This window comes from Lygodium microphyllum, chromosome 5, assembly GCF_053477565.2.
Source record: "Lygodium microphyllum isolate KBCC chromosome 5, Lygodium_microphyllum_v1.1.10, whole genome shotgun sequence".
NCBI lineage: Eukaryota > Viridiplantae > Streptophyta > Polypodiopsida > Schizaeales > Lygodiaceae > Lygodium > Lygodium microphyllum.
Genome location: NC_141139.1, coordinates 8153364 through 8172691, shown reverse-complemented (window position 1 = coordinate 8172691; position 19328 = coordinate 8153364). Strand labels below are relative to the sequence as shown.

Genomic DNA, 19328 nt, shown 5'->3' with positions numbered 1-19328 from the left:
ATGGATATGGATATGAAGTATACATGGATATGAAGTAAGAATACCAAAAATGATATAAGCACCAAGAGAAGTAGCGCCCCCCCCCCGCACACCCCCCCCCCCCCCACCATTGGATGGTGGAAGGAAAAGCTATGGGGATTCCCTCTCCCCATCGTGCCAATGTTGAAGGGGATAGAGTACCACCACCGATATGAGGAAGAGCATACTTACATACTTTTATTGAGAGAATGCTTGCTCTTCTCTCAGGTATTACCATTTCACCAAAGAGTAAGTTGCACCATCCTTCTAGAGTCTATGCCATCATCAAACAGCTTTGCAGAGATGTTGACCGAGCCAACTCTTAAGTACTTTGCTACCCAGGATTGGCATGGATGCTCCCTCTTCTTTTACTTCAACATGATGGGGAGGGGTTCCCCCTTAGCTCTCCCTTCCACAGTCTGATGGTGAGAGGGGAGGCTTCTTCTCTTGGTGCTTATAGGATTTTTTGTTACTTTTGCTTCAATGGCACTTGTACTTTGTATCATTATCCATAGCATCTGGATGATCATGATTGTGGAAGGACACTTGGACAAGTGAAAAAATTCCCTATGAGGACATTGTCCAAGTGGCACCATTGCATCATATTTTGCTTGAGCATGACCTATTGCATTGGTCTTTGCATAACCCCATGCATCGGCATTTTGTTCTTGTAAACATACATCTATGCATATTTATCCCTTTTCAATAAGAGAGTGGTCAACTTTGGAAATACCATATTCATGGCAGCTCGCGTGGCAATCTCCCTAAGCAGTCTCTATGGCAGCCCTACACCCATACGTCCCATACCCTTTTCTTCTTCAGCAACTCCCACGAGTGATCAAGATAGCTTGTTTATTTTGTGGTGCGTTGGATCTGGCCATGCCTTATTCTTTCCTCCAAGGGCACAAATACTTAAAAGGCTCAAAAGGATCTCCCAAAAACAAGTTCAAAGGACTCCATTACCTTTGCAGGTCCTCATAGGCCACTTGGCAGCCAATGATCACCCTTTGTGCCTTGGCCTCTCTAGGGTAACCCTTTGGGGCCCCCCTTTGTGAAGATAACCATCACCTCTATAGTCTTGGTGGGTCATTGGGCACCTGACATGCAGCCTTGGTTGCATTGGGATGGGACACCTTGGGTGTCAAAAGTGGGTGCAGCAATGGAAGCATAGAAGACTACAATAATAGATTGCACAACATGAGAAAAAAAAAAAAAAAAGAAAGAAAACAAAGATACATTGCAAAGAGAGAATTCAAAGATATGCTTGGAAAATGGAATCCGTAGTCGCATACAATAGTGAGTCACTCACTATGTGGGCACTGGCATCGGCTCCCTCTCTCCAACAAATTCTGCACTAGAAGTCTACAAGTGAATGATAATGATTGAAGAGGAGGGAGCCTGAATAAATAGACATAAAATAATGCCAATAATGTTGGTCAGCCATGATGTAATGCCAAAATACTCAAAAATAATCACCAAGAAAACACCTAAAATAATCTAATGTGCCCAGCCCAAAAATACACATGCACAGACTCACTCATGAGCTAAATAATTTATTAACACCCTCTCTCACATCATGGATGAACTGATACGTAAGCATGGATTCCCAACCTTTGGCCAGACTACCAAAGTATCTCCTCATGTGAGCTTAAACTAGGAGCCAATCCCGCTCTCTGCCGAGGAACATCCCATCATGAACCTAGATATCAATCCCAACTCTAGGATTTCTAAATTGCCAGACTTCAATCGATGTGGAAGGAAAGTCCCTCTCTGGATCCTTTGTACTTATATATTTGTATAGATGACACTCACCTATCCCACCTCAACACCCTCTCACACTCCTTCTCTTGCACTGGAGAGTTGCCATGGATGACCATATCACCTACACTAGAAAGTAGCAAGAGGGCCAGCCAACCCCTTTCGTGCCTTGGTCTTCACCTTGGCTAGAGAATCCGAGTCAAAGTCAAAGGAGGATGAGGAGAACTCATCAAAAGAGTCAGTATCCCGCTTCTTCTTCTCCTTCTTCCTCAAAGCCACTAACTCCGTACAATCCTTGTGTAAATGTCCCTTCTTACCATAGTGATAGCTCTAGGCCTTCAACTTCTTCCTATCACACCTCTCCAAAGCTGCAAATGCCTCATCATGGCCACCATAACAAGATGGAAGCCTCCTCTATAACCACAATTATTGAAAAACCAAGTCATTCAATACATTTCTTTTCATTCATTCCTTTTGATTTCACACAAAATAGCCCCAAAAAGGGTTGAGTACCCACTTACTAGGGCACCACTCAAGGCAGTCTGTGCCATAAATATGGCACTGACTCTCTTCATTTAACACACTCTCACTCGTGGTCATCCATTCATCTCACATTCTTCTCTCCTCTCTCCAACCTCTCCACTACTGCTCACACCCTACGAGGACATTGCAGTTCATGGTCTCCTTTACTCCCTGTCTCAAGGACTACATTTTGCTCCCTTCACAATGCAAGTTCTCTTCACATACTACCACCTAATCAATCACGACAATGCAGTCGTTTTTGAGCTTTTACTCCATTATATTAGCTTCATTCATTCAGCAAGATTCAGTGATTCATCATTTATCATCTTCTTCACTCTTCTTCTTCTAAGTTTCTAATTTTTTCTTCTCTCAATGTTTGCCGTACACTCTGTGTTTCTCCTCGATAGAGCTAAAGATCCTCTTCATCGAAGAAGACAAACAAACATTGCAGGTTCGGCATCATCTTCAGATTTCCCTTATTTCTGCTGCATCGTCATGAGAAACTCTTATTTTCTTCTCCCTCCCACCCTTCCTTTACACGTTTGCTCCCTACCCCACTCAAGAGTATGCTCTTCCTCCCAACATTGTTGTACCACCTCACCCTTCAAGGCCACAACCCAAGCGCCAAAAATCCCTCCTGGAGACCGTTGCAATGTGCTACGGAGATTTCCCCCACCATTTTTCAAGTGCAATGACTTTCCTAACCATTAGTTCTATAGTTCATTCCACCAAGAGACAATGGCCGTTAGGTATAGCCTCCTCATCAATCCACTCCTTCGAGAGACATGCTATCAAAACCAACCAGCAAGCCTCCAAACCAATTTACCCCTTGTTTTGCTTAGGGATTTGCCTTCACCCTGCTCCTTGAAAGAGAAATTCAGCTCCAAATTAGATATTGGTTGGCTGGCCTCTCGAATCTCCCTGAAATTCTTCAATTGCGACTGCTAAAATTCAAGTCCTAGGCCCTCAATTTTAAGCACACATCCTGAGGTGGCTGTCAAACCCTAATTTCTGCTATAAATTAAAGTTTACAATGGAGATTGACTAAAATCTCTTCCTCTCATACCTAAGACTTCTGGAAAATACTGAGATAACTTAAGAGATGGTTAGGGGATGAGAGAGAATGCTATAGAGAGAGAGAAATTTCAGAGTTTCATCATAAGAAACGCTAAAAAGCTATTCTTGCCTCGCTCAAACAACCATGAAAGTTGTCACCTACAACTTAGGACCACCAAAAAGACTATTGTCCCCTCCTATATGCTGTCATCTGCACCAAAAGGGCCTTGGGTTGCTGTTACCTACTCATTTAGGGTTTCAAACCAATGTCACATGCTATAGGGCTAAACCTTGGCAGCTGCAAATCACATCTACCAAGTGGCAACCTTCTAGTCTTATTTTCCAGCATCATCCACCTTATAAAATTCATTTTCAAAATATTAATTTTTAATTAATTTAATAATTATCGTAGTGCTCTAATAATTAATTTCACCAACCAATAATTAGATTGATTATGCCAATTTGTATTCCAAGTATCCTTGGGTAGTTATTGACCCTTAGACTGACATTAATTAATTAATTAATGCCTAGCCTCTAATATCACCACTGACATTAGTGGCCAATAAATTGGTCTAGGCCCTAATCTGGCACCAAGTACCACCTAGTACCTATCAAGCATAACTTATTACAACTTTTGCCTTTGACACTCGCTGCATCCATAGGGCCATTGGTCTATTAACATGGAATAATTGACATATGTATCACATTCATGCTTGGAAATTCGTCAAAGGCCTCCAAGGCACAACATGAACCAAGCGACAATCAAAGAACAAAGGCAACTTTACCAATAGAGCATCCCACATCTGAGGAGAATGCAACAACACTTCATAAAAGCCCCTAGGGCCTACCAAGATTTCATCAACACGGTCAGCCTACATCAAGGAAGACAACCATTGATGGATTCTAGCAAGCATCAAAATTTTACCTGTAAAAAAACAAGATGATACCCTTCTCATAAAATCCAAAAAATGAACACATCATTGCCTTTGTATCCACAATAGTTATCCATGATATCCTTCTCAACCTTGCAGAAGTGTGTGAAAGATTTTCGTAAACATAGTCATCCAACAATGTGTTCACAAATTCAAGTAGGTGATCCCAATCCAACTCTTGGGATTCATCAGAAGTAGTGGCCACTTGTGCATAAGAGTGGACAAGAGTATGCATCAAGGTAGGAGCCTTCATGCAACCCATAGCTTCTTCCAAAGCATTCTTGGGACGCTTGCCAATTGGCTGGTTATCAGAACAGGGGCCCATCTCTTCCATGCAGGGGACCATTTCCTCTTCTTCATCAACCTCCGAGTTCGGACCAATGAGTACTACTCTTTGATCAATAAATGCAGTATCAAGGCCGTCCATTCTCTCTCTCTCTCTCTCTCTCTCTCTCTCTCTCTCTCTCTCTCTCTCTCTCTCTCCGTGAATAAGTGTATATTAATATTGGAATATTTACATCCAACCTTCAGGCCAACCAAACAGAAAGGATACAAGTCTCACATTTATACATCAAACCATCAGGTCAGCAAAGAAAAAAGTACAGATACAATTAAAAGTCTACCGCGACTCTTAACACAGAAATGTCACTCAAAAAGGACAGCTGGAGTGGTGCGAACAATATTCAGCCAAGGACCAGCAATGTCAAGAAGAACCAGATCTGCTGAGACCATACAAGAGATCTACCATAATACTAAACCACGAACATGGCCACATGACCATGGATACCCAATACTAAATCAAAAATGAAGGCATTCGGAGTACGCCAATATGCCACAGGGCTGTCCATCTAAGCAAATGAAAAAGGCATGAATAATTTGAATGCAAAGAAGACGAGAAAATCATCTTTCCCATAATCCACGAACGAACTGATATCTGGTGCTGAGTTGTCGTGGACCACACACGGGAAACAAAACTCCAAAGTTGTCTAGCAACAGGGCAAGAGACAAAAAGATGAAGCATTGTTTCATCGCATGTAGTACAGAATACACAACGACCAACAGAGATCTTGCAGCAGCACATCGCCAGTTGGAAGACCCCCAATAAGTAGCCTCCACATGAACACTTTATCCTAATTCGAAACCTTAGGCTTCCAAAGTTGGATGAATCTTTCCTACCACTCCCTTTTGCTATCCCGAGTATGCCATACTTTATTAGCCCTTTCCGTGACCCATCTCTTGGCCTCCAACATTTGAAGATAAATCTGGTTAGCTGACCTTTTCTCAAAATCATCAGGAATCACAAACTTCCAATCACACCAGGGAGAGAACGGTTGTAATACTGGCAAAAGGGAGAACCTCAAAAGCATATCCTGTATAGACAACCAAATGTCATGATAATCACGAGGTACCTGAAAGTGCTAACGGATACGCCGAAAAGAATAAAGATGAGCATGTCCAGGAATGACACCATCAAGGACTGTCTGCAACCCCAAACGAGCCATCGATTAAACGTATCTCTGTGCAAATCTTGATGAGGCCAATCCAACAACCTCGAAGTAGCCAGCACTTCACCTTGCAACAAATTCTTATCCTTATGAGAATTAGGAGGGCACCAAACTGCAAAACGTAACATTGCCTGCCAAGAGGAGGCGATCAAATGAGAAAGGAGAAAAGACTGAGAGACCTTTACACGTCTTGTGGAATTAAGCACATGCCACCAAGAAGCATGAATAACCATGCTGCCATGAGAGATTCCAGTCTTTTCTATGAAAAGTTTTGCAATATCTGACTAGGGATGACTCTTTGTACATAATGCCTATAAAAGTGATGGCCTCAAGGCTATCATATGCAAGTTAGCATCCAAAAAAGCTGCTCCCCCATCCTTTTAGGAGTAGTAATATGCTATGAAATCCGCTCCTAGCCCATGTGATTCCCTTTCTTTTTTCACAAAATGAATTGGATAGGTTGAACCAATTCCAGAAGAGACTTCTTGGGTCCAAAGAAGAAGAGACAAGAAAAACGAGCTCATGCTGATCATGATGCATTGAGCAACAAGAAGTCGCACATGAAGAGGCTAGCATTGAGACTTCCAGTACATGAACCGATCATGAATACAGGAAGACATCCAATCCAGCAATGTACGGGGAGCTATATCCACACCAATAGGATAGCCCAAATGTCTAGTTATGTTTCCCTTAGAAATCACAATTCCATGCTAACATTGAGCAACAATAAGTCGCACATGAAGAGGCCAGCCTTGAGACTTCCAATACATGAGCCGATCATGAATACAGGATGACATCCAATCCAGCAATGGGAGCTACATCCACACCAATAGGATAGCCCAAATGTCTAGTTATGTTTCCCTTAGAAATCACAATTCCATGTCAAACCAAGGCTTGCAAATCATTCTCCGTGCAAGAAAGCAGTGTAGATTTCTGAGTGTTAATATGAAGTCTTGATGCAATAGCAAAAATATTCCATGCAATCTCTCTCTCTCTCTCTCTTTTTTTTTCGTAAAAGGTAATTGTATTAATTACGAAAAAGTTTACATGATTACAAGATACACGATGGCTCTACCCCATTGTGTGTACACATTGACTCTTTACAAGAACCAGACGGCCAAGGGGTTACAAAATCATGGCAAAGGCGCTGAGGAAATTGCCATATGCCAGGGACGTAAGTCCTCCCGAGAAAGTATGTCAGAGTGCCGGAGAAGATCTATCTGCCAATACAAGAGACCTTTAAGCCTAGCAATATACCGCTGAACATTATAAGCGGAATCAAAAAGGAAAGCATTCCGAATGGTCCAGTTGTGCCAACAGCCCCAATATCGAAGAAAGTGAAACAAGATCTTCATATGTGGCTATGTCGGTGAGTGATATTTGGGCTGCGCAAAAACCCAATCAAACGGGCGTAGCGAGAAGCCAACCACAGCTCGCCAGACAGCTGACAAGAATGACCAGATTTTCTGAGCAAGGGGGCAAGAAATAAAACGATGACGGGCGGATTCCACAGTGGTGGTGCAAAAGAAACAGTTGCCGGTGGAGATTCGGCACTTGGAAAGAGCTGAAGCAAGCGGAAGACCACCAATCATCACCCTCCAAAGAAAGACCTTATATTTGAATGGTGTCTTATTTAACCAGCCCTCCATCACAGTTACCCTCCACCATGACCGGGATTTATGCAATCCCCATAGAGTATTAGCTTTAGTAACCAGCCATCGATGATCCTAAATCAGAAGATGATACACCTGGTTAGCTGAAGCCTTTTCTAAAGTCAGTCTGCCTGCAAAGTCCCAGTCCTGCCAGGGACGATCCGTAGCAAGGGCAGGAAAGGGTTGTCTGCTCTGAAGCACCATCAAAAGCTGTTCCCATAAATACCTGTATCCACGAGGGATCCTGAAAAGCCTCCTGGCTGTACGAAACGACATCAACACATTGCGACTGGCAAGGGTGGCATCCGCAACCGAGGTTAAGCCCAAACGTGCTATGCGGTTGAATTGTGGTCGAAGCTCAAGTTTACCGTCCCACGAAATTAACTGCGAGACTGCCAACAGTTCCAATTGAAAAGAGTTAGTGGCTAAGCGATCCTCCCCTGGATGCCACTGAGACTTCCGGAGGACCAATCTCCAGGAACACATCAAATGGGCAAGCAGAGATGAGGAAGAACTGGAGAACCGAGAATCGGCATTAAGAACATGCCACCAGGAACTGCGAATTTGGGTATTACCATGTAGAAGCCCGTGATCCTCAAGAAAATAATGGGCTATGATGACCCAAGGATGATAATCCGAGCACATGGCGCGAAAAAGAGACCAGTGGAGTGCCAGCATATGAGTCTGGGCATCTAAAATAGCCCCTCCACCCATGCGTTTTGGGGTGCACGCATGCGACCAAGAAACCCAAGAAATACCTGCATGCAAGGAATCCTCCTTCCATAACATGAAACGAATAGACTTAGTAAGATCATTCAGTGTAGTAGTAGTCCAGGGTAGCAATGGCAAGAAATATGTAAGCATTGGCAACATAATTGTCTGGGCTTTTTTTAGGCGAACATGGAAGGGCCAGGCTTGAGACTTCCAATACAGAAACTTAGCCGCCAGTTTCTGTGAGATCCACTGTAGTAGCTGCTTTGGGGGAACATCAACACCCAAAGGGTACCCAAGATGCCTGACAATGGAGCCACGGGGGACAACCATTCCTTGCCAGTCCAGTGACTACAAATCCGACTCCGTGCAACTGAGAATGGCCGATTTCAAAGCGTTGATGCGAAGACCAGAAGCCTGACCAAAGCGAGCCCAAACATCTAATGCCTTGTGAAGGTTATCTTTGTCCGCACGCAGAATCATAAAACTGTCATCAGCCAAGGATTGACCAATGAAGTGCTGTCCAGAGGGAAGCAACAATCCAGCCAACTAAGAAGAGGCTACCATATGAGATAACATCGAAAGAACTGGATGAGTCGCAAGGGCAAAGAAGAGAGGACTCAAAGGGCACCCCTATCTGACAGAGCGGGCAAGGACAATTGGCTTGGTAACGCCTCCATTCAACATGACTCGCGAAGACGCTGCAACATTAATAGTGAAGATCAGACGAGACATCTGGGCACCAAAGCCCATAGCAGACATAAGTTCTACAATGAAAGACCAGTCCAGATAATCAAAAGCCTTTTCCAGGTCCAATTGAACCAGTACGACCTCCTGATTTGAATGCCTTGCATAATCAATCGCTAGTTGCGCATTTAATACATTGTGCAAAATGTTTCTACCCTTAATGAAACCATATTGGAGAGGATGCACAATGGCAGGAAGATGCTTATGGAGGCGATTCGCCATAACTTTGGAAAAGATTTCATACATAGAACCCATCAAAGAAATTGGGCGCCACTGCTTCAACATGGAAGGCGAAGGAACTTTTGGAAGCAGTTTAATAAGACCTTTCCAAGAGGAAGGCATGATCCCCGTTTCCCATACCCGCTGAAACAAAGCCATCAAAGGTTTCGCGAGCTGGGTGGCAAAAAACTCAAAGAACTCATTGGTGAGACCACCCCAGCCAGGACTTTTATCCTTCGGCAAATGTAACAGAACATCCATAACCTCCGACTCACAAATATCTGCCTCCAGAGTAGATTGCATGTCCCAAGGAACCAGATTGCGGACCAGATCATAAAAAACTGAGCGAGCATGAGCAATTTGGCCTGAAGGAGGAGAAGTAGAACCAAGAAGGTCGAGGAAATAATTTCTACACATATTCACAATTGTCTGCGGATCAAGAACCATTTGACCTTCTGCATCCTGGAGCCTAGTCATATTCTCTCGAGCAGGAGAGGCATGGACACCTCGAAAGAACTTATGGGTCTGACACGCACTATCTTGCAAAGTCTCCGTCAGATGTTGCAATTTGACCTGCTGATAAGATTTCAACTGAAACTCTTTAATAAGATCAACCAGACGTGTTGCCAGCAGCAGAAATGCATCATCTGGAGTGTCCACCAGCAAAGAGCGAACCAGAGCCAGCAGTTCCTCCGCTGCCTGTTGGCGCCGCCGACAAAGAGAGGCATGATGGATCCCATACTGCTGAGCAACCCGCTGCACATTAGAGAGCAATCGTTCAAACGAAGCAGTGCCCTGAGATGAGAAATCCAATAAGAATCGATCAATCAATTGCTGCATATAGCCCTGAAAGAGTGCATGCTTCAAATAAGACGAGTTGAACCGCAAAGGGAGTCTATCCAGAAATTGCTTGAAAGGTGCAATGGGTTGTGCAAGGAGCTCAAGCTGCAGAGGGAAATGATCTGAGAAGGCATATTGTTGTAACACTTTCATTTCGAGCATCTCAGGAAGGAAATCATCATTCTGCATGATGTATATGCAGTCTAACCGCGACCATGTTGTGGCATACTGGGCAGAATAGAAGGTAAACCCTGTAGAAGAAGGATGCAGCCAAGACCAGAGATCTTGCTTAAGAACGGAAAAAGCCAACTCTTGCCACATACGTCTTTCCAGCGCATCCATTACCGACTACTCTAATGTGGACTGTGAAGAATCAACACACATTAAAATCATCATTCTGCATGATGTATATGCAGTCTAACCGCGACCATGTTGTGGCATACTGGGCAGAATAGAAGGTAAACCCTGTAGAAGAAGGATGCAGCCAAGACCAGAGATCTTGCTTAAGAACGGAAAAAGCCAACTCTTGCCACATACGTCTTTCCAGCGCATCCATTACCGACTACTCTAATGTGGACTGTGAAGAATCAACACACATTAAAATCCCCCATCAAAAAACTCCGTCTGCCAAGGGACAAGGAAGTCTGCAAGGTATGCCAAAGCTCTCGGCGAGATAAGGGATCATTCGGAGCATAGAGGCCAAGTAACCATAAGATCTCTCCTTCGAATAAAATTTCAATTACCACAAAGCGGCCATGTACATCATTCTTGATAAGAACCGGCTGATATTTTTGATGTACAATCATAAGTACACCAGAATACTGTCTCGCATGTGTCCCTGCATAGAACAAACGAAAGCCATGGCAATCCACAACTTTACCTGCTTCACCGTGACTCTTGTGCTCAACAGCACACAAGACATCCCACTGATTCTCATGCAATATTGTCCACATGGCATGTTGCTTGTGGCGAGAACAAATTCCTCGCACATTCCACGTGGCTATCTTCATGTGGATTCAAAAGAAAATCAGGTACGAGGCACAGCTTGCCTCGATGCGACCTTTTCTGCGAGAATGTCTAGGACACCCTCATCCAAGAAATCAACTAACACGGCAAAGGAGTTCTGACAACCAGATTTGGAAGTGGATGGCATATCCATTGTCTTGGGGATGGAACGGGGATAACAACGATCCCATGGGGTAATGACATTACCTCGAGTATCAAAAGCCAGCTTAGTAGGTGGACCCTTTGGACCATCCGAAGATACTCTCCTAGCTAGCTGTTGACGGGGAGCAAGGGAAACCATAGCAGGAGCAGAGTGCTCTGAAGACATCATTTCTTTCCTGCGCATATACGTACGCATAGAATCTGGTGGGGCAACAGACCCAGTATCCATCATGCCAGTAACAAGCCTGTTGCCTTTTTTCGCACGTACATCTACCCAGTCGTTGCCACTAGAATCTAAACCCGAGACCTGTTGTTTACCTTTATTCAAAACTTTGGGTGGCTGGGTGGCATCCTGCAACGGCGCATCGCACACCATATCTTCTATGGGCTGCGCAACATGCTCGGCATCTGAAGTGTGTTGCTTCTCTGGGCATTCAGCCATAAAATACCCCAATTTTCCACATGAAAAGCAATGTCCTGCAAAGTTGCCCCATTTCAAACGAAAATGTAAAGGATGCATGCCAGAGCAGTTAATACATAACCAAGCAGGCCTTTTCCGAGCAGTGTCCCATAACATACACAGGCGGTTGCGATTCATGGCCCTTAGGCTTGGGGGGACCAAAACAGTGCCCACAACGGCCATGGCATCTTTTAACAGTGGCCAATAAACAGCCGGACAGTTTTCCACTTCAACCCACACAGGGCATTCACGTTGCAGCAGACGCTGAAAATCTGCCATTGGGCGCCATGGCACCACATGGACCAGGCGGCGATCCACGAACAATGGTAGTTTAGACAGGAGAGCAGCACAGTGTGTCTCTGATTTCAACAGCACCTCAAAAAAACCCCGGGGGCCAACAAAGATCTCTTCAACACATTCCCCTTGTAGCAGACTGTGCAACCACTGGCGAATACGGGAAAGCAGTGGGATCCTACCAGTGAAGAAAAGTATCACAGCACATTCATAAAACACTGAAAAGGAGCGCAAGACATGTTTCGGATCCACAGTGGCTTCCAAAACATCTTCCGTTTTGCAGAGTCCGAAAAGACTTCCTGATTATGTTGAACATAATCGCCCAGCAAAGTGTTGGCAAACTCCAGCAAGTGCTCCCAATCAACCTCCTGGGAGTCCACAGAATCAGAAGCAACCTGAGCATAGGAACGATCCTGGTGATCCATTGTCCCTGCCAAAGTATGCTTGGTGCGTTTGCCCGCTGGCTGGAGCTCAGGAGCAGGGGGCATCTCCTCTGTGCACGAAACCATGTCCTCTGGTTCCTCAAGGTCAGAATTCGGACCAAGCGCTGCCACCGTTTGGTCTATGAAAGCCAGATCCAAGCCAGCCATATTGTATCAGTACGTATGTCGGCGAGTGAAGAACTCGCGGGAAGCAAAGACACGCAGGCCTCTCCCTCTCTCTCTCCCTCTTTTCTGTACAGAGGCGTTGTCCAGGGGCGTACTCTGCAAGGACAGCCGATGAAAGCGGAGCTTTACCTGTCAGCCTCAGTCGCGGCCTGTCCCAAGAACCCTTATGGCAAGGCACAACCCTAACAGTGCAGGGGCAGAAGGGCGAAACAAATGCCTGGCAGTTGACGGCAGAGCGGGACAGTCTAGGGCGCAGGGCAAGGGTCGTCGTCAGCTGAAACCCTAACTGACAGGGCAAAGGGGCGAGAAGCCGGCGCAGAGGTCGCAGCTCAAGAGGGTGAGGGATGCAGGCGATGGGCCGTCCGAACGCAGGGCAGGGGACTCAGCGGCCGTGGACAGGGCATCAAGGGCAGGCGACGGGCCTGCAGGCGACGAGCAGAAGGCGTTTGCAAGCGGCGATGATCAGACGACGACGACGTGAGGGCGGATGACGACGACAAGTCAGGCGATGACGACGCCCCCCTCTCTCTCGCTCTCTCTCTCTCTCTCTCTCTCAGCCTATCTCTGCGTATTGCATCGTCCACCATGGCAGCAGCTCTCTCTCTCTCTCTCTCTCTCTCTCTCTCTCTCTCTCTCTCTCTCTCTCTCTCTCTCTCTCTCTCTCTCTCTCTCTCTCTCTCTCTCTCTCTCTCTCTCTCTCTCTCTCTCTCTCTCTCTCTCTCTCTCTCTCTCTCTCTCTCTCTCTCTCTCTCTCTCTCTCTCTCTCTCTCTCTCTCTCTCTCTCTCTCTCTCAACACCTAAATTCACATATGAATCTAAGGAGCTAGAGTATGTGGATTCTTATACATACCTAGGAGTCTTATTCACAGGGCCCACCTTTTCTATGCGAGAGGCAGCAGACACTAGACTGACTCGTGGATACACAACACTAGGTGGTTTGGAGAGGATGTGCTCAGGTGCAATTCCAAGAACCCCGCACCAAGCTATGGCTCTTCGATACATTGATCACATCCACACTACTTTATGGAGTACAGATATGGGGGCCAATCTTGACCACCGTAGCAGATCAGGGCGCACTTATGACGGATGGAGGTCGATGGAGAAACCCCTAGTGTCCATGATATCCAGGATGATCAGATGTAAGGCCTCAGTGCCACGTGAGATCATTAGAGCCGAGCTAGCAGCTACATCGATTGTGGTAGAGGCCCTTACCCAATCGGTTGCATACATACGTAGCCTATGGGACTTACGAAGACACAGATATGCACGATTGGCCCTTGAGTCCTCCAGGTAGCTTGCCAAAGAGGGTGATACTTCATGTTGGTATGCACAGATGTCAGCATGGTTTGAGCTGCATGGCTTTAGCATGGACAAGTAACCCCCCTTCCAGTACTCCCTTGATGCACCATCTCTTGATCTGAGTAGATTAGAGATTCACAAGATCATCAGGATGGATCTTACCTAGTTGGATATCAGGCAGACATGGTTGATGCCAAGGCAGGAGCTAGGGACAAAGATGGCTTTCTACCGCGAGCATTTCCTTCATACTACAGATGATGGATTTATTGTTCGCCCAAGATACATAGACACCCACCTTTCCCATGGGATCAAATGTACTATTGGCCAGTTGCTCACCTCCTCACATCAGCTAGAGATTGAGACTGGCAGATATAGATCCATCCCACCAGAGGAGCGCATATGCCAGATATGCCAATTAGAGCCAGAGACAGAGAAGCATTATATCTACTACTGCCCAGCATATTATGAGGTTCGTGATCGTTTCCACTGTCTCTTTAGAGACGGATTTGGACCGCTATCTAGAGTCATGGATTTTACTGATCAGCGATGCCTTGGCCTCTTTCTTCTTGAGATATGACGGCTTCGTGACATACGCCTCAGGAGTACAACTGCTCCAAGACATCGAGACCTTTCCAAAGGCAGCTCATAGGCTTCTTTGCAAAGGAGACTCAAAAGACTTCAATACAGTTACAGCCACAGTCCACACAAGAGCCTCTCTCACCGCCATAGTCCACACACAAACAAGAAGTACTGATTGATCGAGCCGTTCAGCTTAGTCGATCCAAACATCCTAGGCCTCAACACAGACACCGACGACACCTTCATAGGCGGATACAAGGGATTATTGCTCGAGCTAGAGCTAGGCCCTCCATACCCACATGAGATTGTACCATTTGGAGCTCATTGTTACTAGATAGAGCTCTATGTTTTACACATAGTCATAGTTAGTTTCCTTTCTTATTTTGCTTTGTGCTATATACTTTGCGTAGACAATTGTACCATCATACACATGATTGTAACTCATGGTCTCATAGGTCATTTTGGCCTTTTGTAGACATTAATATATCATTTCATTTCTCTCTCTCTATAAAGTCACAGGTCTGTAGACCTATAATTCCCACAGGCTAGACAGGATTTCTCTTGCTATTGTGTGCACATCTGAGTGGCCATTCACAACAATCTCCTCAGTCGTTGGTATAGCCACATACCTTGGAAGAAGTGCATATTCCCCAAGCTGCCTACACTATTACCTAAGGCCTATGTTGTCTATATGAAAGCTAGAGTAGTGCTTGTGCTTGATTGAATACAATTATCCTTACGATGTCTACGTGAGCTACACCTATTTGGCTGCTGCCTCATCAATCACAATAAGCCTATTGCAGCAGTCAAACCTGTCCATTGTGGTGCCATGACAATTGCTAATGCTCTTGGAGGTGCACAAGCTGGGTGCACGGTAGGGCACCAAAGTTGAAGTCTACATCTACTTGTAGGGCAGCATGCCAAGTAGGAAAGCACATGACAAGAAGATTCTTTCCCTCCCTCCTTCCGCCCCCCTTCTCTCTCTCTCTCTCTCTCTCTCTCTCTCTCTCTCTCTCTCTCTCTCTCTCTCTCCAAAAACGTTATTCCCACTTGCATGTGCAAGTTTTACCAAGTGGCAGCTCTCCAAAAATGTTTCCAACTTTATTAAATAAATTTTCAAAATATTAATTCTGAAAATTAGTTTAATAATTGTTTGTGGCTTAAAATAATGATCTGCTTTGTCAACAACTAAATTGGCTAGGCCAATTTATCACCCAAGTGGCTCTGAGCACTCATTATCCCGGAACTAGCATTAATTAATTAATTAATGTCAATTCTCCAATGTCACCACTAACACTTGGGGCTAATTGAATGATCTAGGCCAAATTTTGACACCAAGTACCACCTGGTACCTATCCAATATAACTTGTTACAACTTTTGCCTTTGACATTAACTGAAATCTCACAGTCCTAGGCCCCATGTTGTGAAATAGCTAGCTTGAACCTCACATGTGCAAGTCACATTTGCACATTTGATTAACTCTTTAATCAAATGCTAAGCGAAGCATCAAAATTTCATGTCCTCATGTCAAAAGGAAAGAGAAAGATTGCAATGAACGAAGAGAATGGAATAAGAAAACCTATACAAAACTCCAAAAGAATGATGAATACAAAGAGGACTGATTAGTCCCTACACGCAACCCAATGCATCAATGAGGACACTAGATCAGGCTGATCTTCCCGGTTGATGCCCTAACCACACAGTATTGGTACTGCTGCATTTTGCTTTAGGACTGCTCTTTCCTATCAACTTGTTCTTGGAGGTCTATAACAGTTCGACACACTCTCCTACAGGCTATATTTTGCTACCTGCCTGCTCCAACTCATGGTTACAACCCTCAAGATCCATCTTTAGTGGACATCACTCTCCAACTATTCCCATGGTTTGCCTTTGAGCATCTATACACTCTCTCATCCATTTATAGCATGCATTCATTCATCCACTTCAGAGTTCTCTTTCTTCTCTATTTTTGTTTTGTGTTTTTGTGTTTACTATGTTCTTTGAGCTCTTGTGTTTTAGTCATGTTCATACATTCTATATTTTCTCAATGCAAACCTTGGCATCACTTCACAATGTCAACGATTGTTGGCTTGCAATCCATACTCGAATATGGCGGCACAATAATGTCTTGAAAAAACGGCCACTCTTTTAGCTAATCCTCTAATATGATCTCCAGAAAGCATCACATTCGAGTGGCAGCTTCTCCAAATACAAACATGCATGCAGCCACGTTGTATTCCACAAAAGTTTAGGAAGCATCTAATGTAACCATAATCCTCCCCAAATACAATCACATGTGCCACGGCCTCATATTCTAAAACAGACCATATAAGTTCACAATCAATAGATGTCAGTTTTTGTAGCTGATGCTACAAGGCACATCATTCTGCAGTTTGTGCTAGAGATCCGCTTCTAATTTCGTCCTTTAAGGGAGGTTTGGCCAGCTGGGAGGCTGCAACGCAAAATAAATTTTGGCTCTTGTGTCTCATAGACTCTGAAAGCAGGAGAACTGTCCAAAGAAAACATTTGACATTTTCGACAGCCGCTGCCAAAATCTAAGGTTTTCTCAAAAATATTACTAGAATGGACTAGATCTTTTATCGATTTCAAAACCGTCTCTTCGGACGATTGGATTTTACTTCTGCAATTTTCTTGATACTGAAAATTTGGATTTTACTTCTGCAGTTACTGGACCTCAAAATGTCACTTGACGTTGATGATCGTGTAGAAGAGTGAACAGGGAGGCTTACTGGAAAGACACATTTTCCTGCTGCAGCAGCCGAAGACAAGGAGACGCCGTGGATGATGCCGAGAAGGACGACAAGCAGCACAGGAGCTTCCATTTCCATCGTCAACCATCTATATCTATATTTGCTTTGGAATCTGATTCGTAGACACTGCTCCCGTAAGCTCCTGTAAAGAGGACAAGGAGCGGAGGTACACGCACGATATTATAAGTAACCACTGTAGCGAGAGGTTGCAACACCACCGTCCTCCAGAGTGACTAGGAGCCAGCGCAGCGGAGGTCGTGGACACGTGGGCCATAAAAGACCATTAAGGCTAGTGACGTGGAGGAACAATGAAGTGGACTTTGTGGAATGTGAAGCCCCTCAAAATATCAATATCATCATCAATACTATATATTGTTTGAGCTATACCTTTGGGATTTCTCAAACCTTTCAAGAGGTCTAGAGGATACCATAAACCTGGTAAAGTAGCAACATGAAGAGTATTTAAATTTTGAACTCAACCGCCATCATTATTATCTTCCTTTCTTCTTCACTTTCTCTCTCACATCCAAGAATCGGAAGCTTGTATTATCTTGCTTTCTCCTTCTCTTTCACCCTCTCATTTGGCAATCGGAAGCTACAACCTACAATATCTCTCTCTCTCTCTCTCTCTCTCTCTCTCTCTCTCTCTCTCTCTCTCTCTCTCTCTCTCTCTCTCTCTCTCTCTCTCTCTCTCTCTCTCTCTCGTGTGTTTGGAGCTATCACCGAGCTCCCACCAACACGTCACCTCTTGCCATCACCTCTCGAGCTCCTGCCAACACATCACTTGTCTAGTCCCCCACTAGCACTATTAAGAGGAGTTGTCATGAAAGAGAGAGAGAGAGAGAGAGACCAAGAGTTGTGACGAGAGAGAGAGAGAGAGAGATACCAAGAGTTGTCACAAAAGGGGGAGAGAGAGAAAGAGTCACCAAAGCCACCTAGCGCGAGTCTACATGGGCTATGGATTGTTGTGGAGTCACCAAGAGAGAGAGTTTGTATGGAGTCATCATTACCTATACAGCTCCTACCAATACCATGCCAACTACTATAAAGAGAGAGAGAGAGAGAGAGAGAGAAGTAATACCTTTTTTGAGCGATTAACTCTCCTTCATGCGTGGGAGAGAGGGTTGACACCCTTGGGGAGTATGAAGAGTCTGTGTGGAGTTTGAAGGAAGTGAAAGCACAAAGTGGAAGTAAGATCTATGGTGGAAGGAGCAATAGTAAAAGAGAGATGCACACAATTTGTGGGAACTCCAATAGTCACAATGTGTGATTGGCCTTCCCTTTATTCAAATATCACTGAAATAATAAAGAATGAAGTGACAGTGATAGGCACTCGTCACCTGCAGTGTACAAGTGCATGGGTAACTAATACACGGTGTAGGTATTGTAAGTGTAACTAATACACGCGCGGCTAGGCAGCACATGTGCCTTTACCCCCAACAACCTCCCACTTAAAGGCGAGTGTGCTCCTAGTATAATGAGAGAATAAGGAAAAAGTGACAAAGTATAAATGTACATAAGTACAACAAGATGAGGAAAGACATCATCTCATCCCACGCCCATTAACTTTCTAAGAAATACAAAATGCTCCGCTTAGAGACTTTTAGTGAGCAGATCTATAGAATTTTGGTCAATTGAGATCTTGACAAGCTCAATGGACTTGTCCTCAGCAACCTCTCTAATAAAGTGGTAATGCGCCTCAATGTGCTCTATCTTCACATAGAAGACCGGATTCTTGGCCAATTGAATAGCACTCATAGAATTCAACTGCAGTATAGGGACCTCATCAATAATGCCAAGGTTTGCTACCATACGCTAACCAAAGAGCCTCCTTGCAAGTCTCAATGGCTACAACATACTATGCCTCTATAGTAGATAGGGTCGTACATTTCTACACCTTAGACATCCTAGAAATAGCACCTCTAACAAAGGTGAAGACATAGCCAGAGGTGGAATTTTTTTGTCTGCATGTCCTGCATAATCAAAGTCAGTGTACCCCATGACTCCTATATCATGACCACCATAACAAATGCACATAGTCGTTGTGTCCTTCGGGTACCTCATGATACCCTTAATGGCATCCCAATGTTGTCTACCAGGTGTAGCCATATAGGGTGCCACAACTCCCACTGCAATTGCTATGTCAGTGTAAGTGGCTATCATGGTATACATCAAACTACCCACTGTAG

At 44.6% G+C, this 19328-nt stretch overlaps 1 protein-coding gene and 1 pseudogene across 3 annotated transcripts in view; one reads left to right on the top strand and one right to left on the bottom strand.

Moving 5' to 3' along the window:
- The window catches only part of LOC148035492 (uncharacterized), a 161288-nt gene extending 143897 nt beyond the window's left edge, over positions 1 to 17391 (bottom strand). For all 3 annotated transcript variants that reach the window (XM_087677452.1, XM_087677451.1, XM_087677453.1), the window contains exon 1: positions 17119 to 17391. In XM_087677452.1, coding sequence (XP_087533578.1) covers positions 17119 to 17217 — 99 coding nt within the window. In that variant the 5' untranslated portion in view covers positions 17218 to 17391. The remainder of the gene's footprint in view (positions 1 to 17118) is intronic.
- Positions 13619 to 14698, top strand: LOC148035493 (uncharacterized; annotated as a pseudogene).
- Positions 17392 to 19328: the final 1937 nt, after the last annotated feature.